This window comes from Cyprinus carpio, chromosome B16 (genome assembly GCF_018340385.1).
Source record: "Cyprinus carpio isolate SPL01 chromosome B16, ASM1834038v1, whole genome shotgun sequence".
In the NCBI taxonomy this organism is placed as follows: Eukaryota; Metazoa; Chordata; class Actinopteri; order Cypriniformes; family Cyprinidae; genus Cyprinus; species Cyprinus carpio.
The window spans coordinates 18,055,171-18,064,471 of NC_056612.1; the positions used below are offsets into that span (position 1 = coordinate 18,055,171).

The following is a 9,301-nucleotide window of genomic DNA, read 5'->3' on the forward strand; positions in this document are numbered from 1 at the left end:
TTGATAAAAAATGTGCAAATATTTAATAAACACAGCAGTGTAACAGTTAAGAATGCATTATCAAATTGATTTAACAAAAAAATAATTAGTGATGCTTTCTTCACATACATATCATATTAACATAATTGTTGTCAATTTAACCTTCCATCATCCTGTCAGCTGCATCATGGCAGTTATCAAACAAAAGTCTGTAGTCTGTTCCTCCAGCTTTCACAAAGTCAGACACTGTCTTGCTCCCACGAAAATCTTTTGTCTCAACAATCTGTCAAAAAAATAAATAAAGATAAAATAAAAATCAGAACAAAATGATAAAGTAAAGTGAAACTGAGAGTGAATCCTGTATTAAATAATTCCTAGTAATTAATACATGGATAAAATACTAACCCTTATCTTCAAGCTACACCAAAGTTACAAAAATACTTGCCGTCCATGTATTGCTCATATGACGGGCAGCCACAACAACAGTCTGGGATGAGATGCCAAAGCCGTCTCCTTTATGGACCAGCCATTTAGTGCCGTCTTCTAGAGTGACTCTAAAAGCAAGACCAGCAGACAAAATGCATAAGATTCAAAACTCTCACTCCTCTTAATATACAGCTGTGATGTATTCACCATGATGCATACAACACAAAATAAATGAATGAAAATGTGGATCATATCTTGATTTTACCTGACTCCAGAGTGGCTAAGTTTGCCTACTTGGAATGTCACCCCCTTTAGAGGCCTGGTCATCCTCTCTGCCTTGAAAACTTTGGAGTTGTATAGCTTCCTCAGATCAGACATCTTGGAAAGGTCATAACTGTAAGAGTTCCCTTTATCTGAAGAGATTAACATGATGGAAAACAGATTAAGGCTGAAAACAACTTCAATCCATATTCTTGTTAGTTATTTAAATTAAAGATTTTTAATAAATATTTCAAAAAAGAAATGTACAAAATTGTAAATGTACAGTACCACTGCCCCATTCGGATTCAGCCACCATGACCACCATGGCCAGGAGAAGCAGACCCAGTGCAGTCTTGAAGGACATCATGGTTCTCAGCAAAGCTTCTGCGTGTCTGAGGGTTTGTTACCAGAACGATTTTTATACTTTTTATGATCCTATGATCCTCCCCTTTCCAAAACGCTTGCTTCACTGGTGATGTCAACTGAACAAACATTGCATATCCAGTCAAAGGTTTGGGAATGAGCAGGATTGCACAATTTTTGTTTAATAGATTGTTTTAGAGTTCTTTAACTGGTGGTAAATGGAAAGTGGAAAAACCCAGAATTGCACAACTAAATAAAAAAAAAAGAGAGAAAGAAGCACACACACCGCTGAACAAAGTTCCCAGTTGAAAAAGAGCATGAAAACAGGTCCTGCAGATTTGCTTTATTCATTTTCAAGAAGATCAGGCCATTTCTTTTGGAACATGCTTCACAACTCCTTGTTCAAGCTCTTGTTCTGTCCAGGCTGGACTATTGCCAGTTCTATCAAACCTTTACAATTAACCCAGAATGCAGCAGCAAGATCAATTCTTAATGAGGTGAAAAGAATGCATGTCACACCTCTGTTCATCAATCTGCACTGGTTGATAACTGCCAAAGCTGCTTGCATAAAATTCAAGGCATTAATGTTTGTATACAAAACCATCACTGGCTCTTCACCCCTTTACCTAAATTCATTACTTCAGACTTATGTGCCCTCTAGAAGTTTGCATTCTGCAAGTGAACGTTGCTTTCTTGTGCCATCCCAAAGAGGCACAAAATCACTTTCACAGACTTTTACATTAAATGTTCCCTCCTGGTGGAATGACCTGCCCAACTCAATCCGAGCAGCTGAATCCTTAGCCATCTTCAAGAATCGGCTAAAAACACCCTCTAACTGACCCTCTAACGCTAGAACTCTCTATTCTAATTCTAATCGTAAAAAAAAAAAAAAAAAACATGCCTCTTGATGGATGATGATTGGATTTCTTTTTAATGCTCTGTAATTCTTCATCTGTTTACCACCAATGTTACTCACCCTCTCACTGTCTGACGTGTTCAGAGGACTGTTCAGGTTTGCAGAAATATATTTCCCATTCATTTCAACAGACATTGCAAAAAAAAAAAAAAAAAAATAGTCTTAAAAATGAGCCAACCCAACCTGTACCCAACCATAATTGCTGGTGTCAGACTGTGTGGTTTGAGTATTTCACAAACTGGATTTTCAGAACATTGTAGAGTTTGGTACATAAATGAAAACCATCCAGTGTGCAGTTCTGTGAAAGAAAAGGCCTTGATTTGAGAAGGTTTAGAGAAAAATGGCCAGACCGATGTGAACTAGAACATCTTTGAATTGACCATATTCATCCATTATAGCCACAGTCAATCCCAACTTCTTGCAGAATTCATGGCTTTTTAAAATATAACACTGCTTGTGCACCATGACCATGATGATATTAAAGCGACTAGTGTGCCACCTAACCACAGAATAAAGGTCAGTATCACACAGCAAGTCTAGATTGAGGCTTGTCTCACTAAATGAGACCCTGAAAGAGGCGTATATCAAATGCATCGCTACACACTCAGCATAAAAAATAATCAGTGACCAATTTACATAGTAGTCAGTACACATTTCTCCCCTTATTAACGCTTAAAATGAGCAAGTTGGAATGGATAGGACGCTTGAAAAACATGGTGAAGAAGAGTCCTTTATATTCAAATTTCATTATCGGCTTTGTGATGCTTGGACTTGAGCAACTTGTGGAGATAGACTTCGCATGCCCTTGTAATCCAAAGCTGAATTTGCTGTTTTCAACGGCATACTTTGTAGTTCCAGCTCTGTTCTCTTTTGCACTTTTGTTTTATATCCAAAGCTCACAAATCAGTAATTATTCAAGCTGTTTGCACTGTGCTTTAGTTTGTCTCACACCGGCTGTTCTCTGGATCATGCTGCTGTTCTTTGATGGACAATACTTTGCCTGCGCAAAGACTTCATGGGAAGGACTGACAGTTCACACGGATATAACTGCTTCAACAACGTGGTGTCAGCCTTTAGTCACACCTGACAATACCACAGAAAAGCAAAGGGCATTTTTTAGCTATCGAAATAATTCCCAGGTGAGCATGATTATGAAATCCAGTTGCTTTACAATTATGTTGTGTGTATGTGTTCCTAAATATTTAGTTTATAATTTGTTCTTGTCCCAATTTTCATGTACTCTTTTTAACCGTGAATGTACTTCTTCAGATAGTGGGACTGTGCATACTGCTCCTGATGTCACTGCCTCTGATTTGGATGGGAATTAGGAAATGGCAATACACACCAACAAGAACCAAAGAACTTGAAAATGAACAAATAGAAATGGTGGATTTGAGCCCTTCACCCCTTCCTGACAGTGCTTCTACAATTGTGGATCACAGTAGAGATGACTTTTAACAGCGCTGACTTCGTTTTTATAGTAAGACATGTTTTCATGATTCAAAACCTAGTGTTTAAAATTCATATGTCTTCATATCTTCATATGAATAAATGTAAGAAAGATTTTATATTTATTTTTACATACTGTAACTACTGAAATTAGTCTTTTTGCAACAGAAATAATCAACTTTGTGTAACTCACTTCTGGACTCAAACCATATTTTATAATTTTCTAATGAAACTATGTCATATTGCATGTTTTTCCTATAGCAACTGTCATATAGAGTAACAAACCACTTCCTGTCATTTACAACAAGGTCATATTTAATTTCTGGTTTTAAATTACTTCCACTTTAAATTATACTCAGATATTAAATCATTAAATAGTCTTTCAATGAAAAGGCAAAATAAAAACAGACATGTTGCTAAACTACACTGAGTGACAGTTTGATGTTAGAAAAAAAAAAAAAAATAGGGAACTTCTTGAACCAGTGACTTCTCAAATTTAAAGCAAAATGCATAACTCCAGACTACATCCTACAGTTTTCTCAGGGATGAAATCCAAGAATCTGTACTGGATTATTAATGAGTAAATAACTGTTTTAAAACAAGAAAATTATAGGAAGCATCTGATCCTGCTTTGTGATCACTTTAAAGGGATGGTAAAAATTCTGGCATAATTTACTCACCCTTGTGCTGACTTTAAAATAGCAAGTTTAGAATGGCATTAAGATGAGTTAATAAGTAACGACATCATTTTTATTTTGATTTGACTCTTCATAAATCATAATTAGTTTAAAAATATAAATCTTATGGTTAAAAGATTTTTAAAAGCCATAACTTCCACAAAACCAATGACTGCTTCATTAGATTCCTGAAAATGTACTCCATGACACCGAGGATCTTGCAGACAAATTAACAAACTAACATCAATCAATAGAATAAATATTGATGTTTGTTTAACAGCTATGGCCTTATATGTAACACATATTACATGTTCTATATATCTTTCTTAGCATATTACATGTTCTAGCAAGTCGTTAGTCACAAATTGTAGTCTTATGCCACTCATTTATAGTGCCATCCAAGTGACTACTTTACAGTCTTTTGAAACATTCAGAAAGTCAGATTTCTCAATCACAACTAGAGCTTATCAGAAAGAGTTTTTCTCAGAGACATATGGAGATGTTAAAGGTATGGATTTCACTTGCATCACACAAAAGTCAGCAGTTTAGTCTGTACTTCTTGGCATTAATAACACAGACCATGAGCAAGGAATGGGTTTTTATTCAAATCCATCTATTGACTTTTTCATGAAGCTGGATTATGCATCATGTCCTTGTCATCCAGAGATGAACTTGCTGTTATTTGCAGCATATTTTGTGGTTCCTGCTCTGTTCTCCAGTGCAAGTTTTATGACAATGCAACACAAAGTGTCTGCCCTCCATTGTAACATGCATCGCTCCAGCTGTTGTTTGTATAATGCTTCTCTTCTTTGATGGAGAATACTTTGCCTATGCAAGAACCTCCTGGGAAGGACTGGTAGTTCACACTGATATTACTACTTCAACAACATAATGTTAGCCTTTGATCACTTCTGACAACATCACTGAAAAGCGAATAAAAAATTTTTGGCTTTTGAAATGATTTAATTTGATGTGGATGAAGAAGAGATTCATCACATTAATAGTACCAAAGATTTTTTTGTCATATGCTTTAAATGGTATAACACACATTTTCGCTTCAGATTTTGGCTTTTGCCATGCTGGGTCTGAGCTCTGTGCCCCTACTTGATGTATAAAGTGTTGCCACAAGAACCGAAGAACCTCAAGTTTAACAAGTGGAAATTTAGGATTCTGGTCAAAGGTTACTGATCACTCATGAAAGATCTTCATTAATGGAGGATGGAGATCTTGCAAAACACCACTTATTGTTCACAAACGTGTTACAAACATCACAAAAAAGGGGAAACAACAACGTTTGACGCACATTCTCATCCAGCTGTACCAATAAGTGCATTAGTTTCTCAGATGTCTTGACGTACTGTAATAAACAGTGAGAAACCACATCCTGTCATTCAGTGCACTGCGTTATGTACAATAAGATTACTTATTTTTTTTTATCCTTTTGGATTGTATACTGACTTCGAAGTTTGGAAACACCCTTAAAGGTTTCCTCAGTGTTTTAGAAATATACATGAGAAGAGCTGAGGTTTCATACATTTTTTTTTTTCGAAACATTGCTCAATTAATCTGGAAAAGTTTGTGAAACTTTTGATTTAGAAACTATGGCAACTCACTTAACAGCAATCAAATGAAATAATATTTTTTCTGTCTTTTGAGCCTCGAAATAATCATGTCTGTTCTGTTCACAAAATATAATCAGGTCATTTAGAAGCATCTTTATTTTTAAACTTTAAAATATTCCATTTCTTAAATTTTAATTAGTTGTGAGTTCCGTTACAATTACCAGATATACTACATATATACAATATGTATGTAATTTTGAAATATTATATAAGCTCTCCTATACAGTAAATCACAATCCTGTCACCAGCACACCATATGTCCTGGGCATCGGCATATGTTGAGGGCTTTCAAAAGGGCTATTCAGAGGACTGAAGTCCACTTCTCCAATACAGGGCAGATAAGCATGATGCAGAATGTGTAACTGCAGGGTCACCATGATTTTGCCAAGACATGTCCCTGGATGAACATTTTTGATGATCCTGGATCAACATTATTGTCCAAAAATATAGACTTAACCCAATCCCTACCCCTAAACCTAAACCTACCCATAAGTTATTCCTAAATTTTGTGGGAAATGATAGCCGATTAACAAAGGTGTAGAAGCACCTAACCCTGATTGTAAGCCTAAAACAGATATTTCCTGAAAAGTTATATCTCAGTTCTGATTGGATGATTGGAATGTTGTTACAGGATCAGCAAGGATGTTGATCCAGGAACATGTTGTACTTGGTGAAATCACGCTCAGAGACAGCCTGCGCTGAATGCTGTGGGAAAAAAAAATATTTTCAAAACAAACTTTAAGGAAACTGCAGATGATTGCACACATTCAAATTCCTGCTCACTGTTAAAGGACTGATAACGATATATGAAACACACAGTTCAGGGGAGTTAATGTCCTCCAGCAGATTCCTGTTACAGTTGGAGTTTTCAGGGAGAGTCAGACATTTCTCCTTGACTGAAAAGACAACAAGAAAAGCAGTCAAAGCCACATCTGAATGAAGCTAAATCTTCACATTTGATAAATAATTGAATGAATACAGTACAAAGTAAGACCTGGAACTCTTGTTGAGTGAAACAATGCAATCAATCTCTGGAGGTCTAACAAAATATTAAACTAAATGTTTCATTTTCAAGTATGTGACCAAATGCTGGTTCGAAGGTATTGACAAAACATGGGATTTGTGCCATGGGAAGTGTTCTGCATTCAGTGCCTTAAACCATCAGTCCTTAAATACTGTGTTTGCTGCATTTCACAAAGGTGCTCACAGGCATTTTTCTACCTGATTTGTGCACAAAACTTCTGATGACGAGAGGGCTCAATTCATTCAGTTGCCTGGTCAAATCCTCCAGGTCAGAATCCAGTTGCAGGAAATCAAAATAAATGAAACAAGCAACAACATACAAATTATATTAAAGGCACTTTATCAATCCCTCATGTACTGATTCACATTGTTGTACTTCCTGGGTGTGACATTCTTCTTGATTGTATTGCTATTTGAAGGAAATTTTTTACTGTAACCACCAGATGTCCTGCTTCCATATTATGTTTGTCAATATAAAAAGAGCAGTAACCCACTTTAAAGTCTAACTTTAAATAATGCTCATTGCTATTAGACTGTTTATCTTGTTTCACCTCAAGTTTTGGATTGACACTGAATGCTCACTGATTCTGAATTTTCAAATCTGCCGTGGTTATAAAGCAAGAATCTATGAAGTAAATGAATGTACATGCAAAAAGCTTCTCACTTCTTTAATGTGTCGTTTGAGGTTTAGGTTTTCTGACAAAAGAATGTTCAGACTAGGCTAGATGTTTTGTGTCATGTCAGTCACATAGCCAGATGCTCCTGGGTTGCTCTGCTCCATGATGCTCCTCTTGCCATTGTCTTGTCCAGTCTCCTTTTCTAATTCACCACACCACTGTGTGACATGGAACCTCCTAGACAAGAATGCAGTATCAGGATCCATCCTTATTATAATAATCTGCAGGATTATATAAATGTATTTGAATAAAATTTATACAAGTAAGAATAGACAGAAGTAGAACAGAATACAAATTATATACAAATAAGAACCCTCTACACGTCTGAATAGCATTTCAGTTAACATGCATATCATACCTTTGGAATAAACACCATACAAAGAGTGCTACAGCAGCATGTGATGATCACAAGGGTCAAAATGCAGAACTGCACATTTGGCTGATCCTGCCACAGCATGAATGCACATGTACCAATCAATATCACTGGGACTGACACAAACACATTGTATTGGATTCTCCTGCTATCATTTATGGCAGGGATGTTTATGTGGCATGTGGTCCAGGCCAAGAAACAGGTGCTTTGATAATCATCATTTGACAATTATCTGCCATTCCTCTATACTTCTCAAGCTCTGTAAGGCTGGATGGGGTCAGAAGCATATTTTCAGGTTACTCCAGAAATGTTTTACTGGGTTCAAGCTCAGGCTCTTGCTGGGCCACACATGTACATTCACAGAGTTGTCTGTAAGCCACTCTTGTTGTGTGCTTAGGGTCATTGTGCTGTTGAAAGGTGAATCTTCTGCCCTGTCTGAGGTTCTGAATGATCTGGACTGAGTTTTCATTAAGGCTATCTCAATATTTTGGTGCACTGAGTTTTTCTTCTACTCTTACGAGTCTCTGAAAAACAGCCCCACAGCGTGAGGCTGCTACCAGCACACTTTACTTTTGGGATGGTACTCTGCAGGTGATAAGCAGAGCTGGTTTCCTTCAAACATGATGCTTAGAATTGAGGTTCATCAGACCAGAAAATATTGTTTCTAACAGTCTGAGGGACCTTTAGGTGTTTTTTTGCTAATTCCAATTGTGTATTTTCATGTGTCTTCACTGAGGAGAGGATTGAGTTTGGCTACACCGCCATAAAGCCCTGATCAGTGGAGTGTTGCAGTGATGTTTGTCCTTCTGTAGGTTTCTCCTATCTCTATATATGATCATGGAGCTCAACTAGAGTGACCATCAGGTTCTTGGTCACCAGTCTAGACAAGGGGCTTCTCCATTAATTGGTCAGTTTGGCCAGGAGGCCAGCTCTAGGAAGAGCCCTGGTTGTTTCAAACTTCTTCCATTAAGGGTAAAAGAGACTACATGATTCTGTGAACCTTCAATGCTTCAACCTCGATGCAATCCTGTCTCAGAGGTCTACAGACAATTCCTTGGACTTCATGGCTTGGTTTGTGCTCTGACATGCACTGTTCACTGTAGGACCCTATATAGACAGGTGTGTGCCTTTCCAAATCATGTCCAATCAACTGAATTTACCACAGGTGGACACCAGTTAAGTTGTAGAAACATCTCAAGGATGATCAGTGGAAAAAGGATGCAACTGAGCTCAATTTTGAGTGTCATGGCAAAGGCTGTGAATACTTAGGTACATGTGATTTTTTTTTTTTCGTTTTTATTTTTAAGAAATTTGCAAAGATTTCAAACAAACTTCTTTCACATTTTTATCATGGGGTATTGTCTGTAGAATTTTGAGGAAAATAATGAATTTAATTCATTTAGAAATAAGGCTGTAACATAACAAAATGTGGAAAAAGTGAAGCACTGTGAATACTTTCCAGATACACTGTATCATGTTTTTAATCAAATCACAAACCAGGAGTATTCCCTTATAAACATAGAACGCAGCCATCC

The 9,301-nt window shown here is 36.8% G+C and overlaps 1 protein-coding gene across 1 annotated transcript; it reads right to left on the minus strand.

Moving 5' to 3' along the window:
• On the minus strand, positions 1 to 1,114 carry LOC109088671. The gene is made up of 4 exons (XM_019102826.1): positions 955 to 1,114; positions 671 to 818; positions 425 to 533; positions 1 to 262 (listed from the first exon to the last, which is right to left on the minus strand). The coding sequence occupies exons 1-4, from the start codon at positions 1,031 to 1,033 to the stop codon at positions 137 to 139; spliced, it is 462 nt and encodes a 153-aa protein (XP_018958371.1). The 5' UTR covers positions 1,034 to 1,114; the 3' UTR covers positions 1 to 136.
• Between the last annotated feature and the right edge of the window lie 8,187 nt (positions 1,115 to 9,301).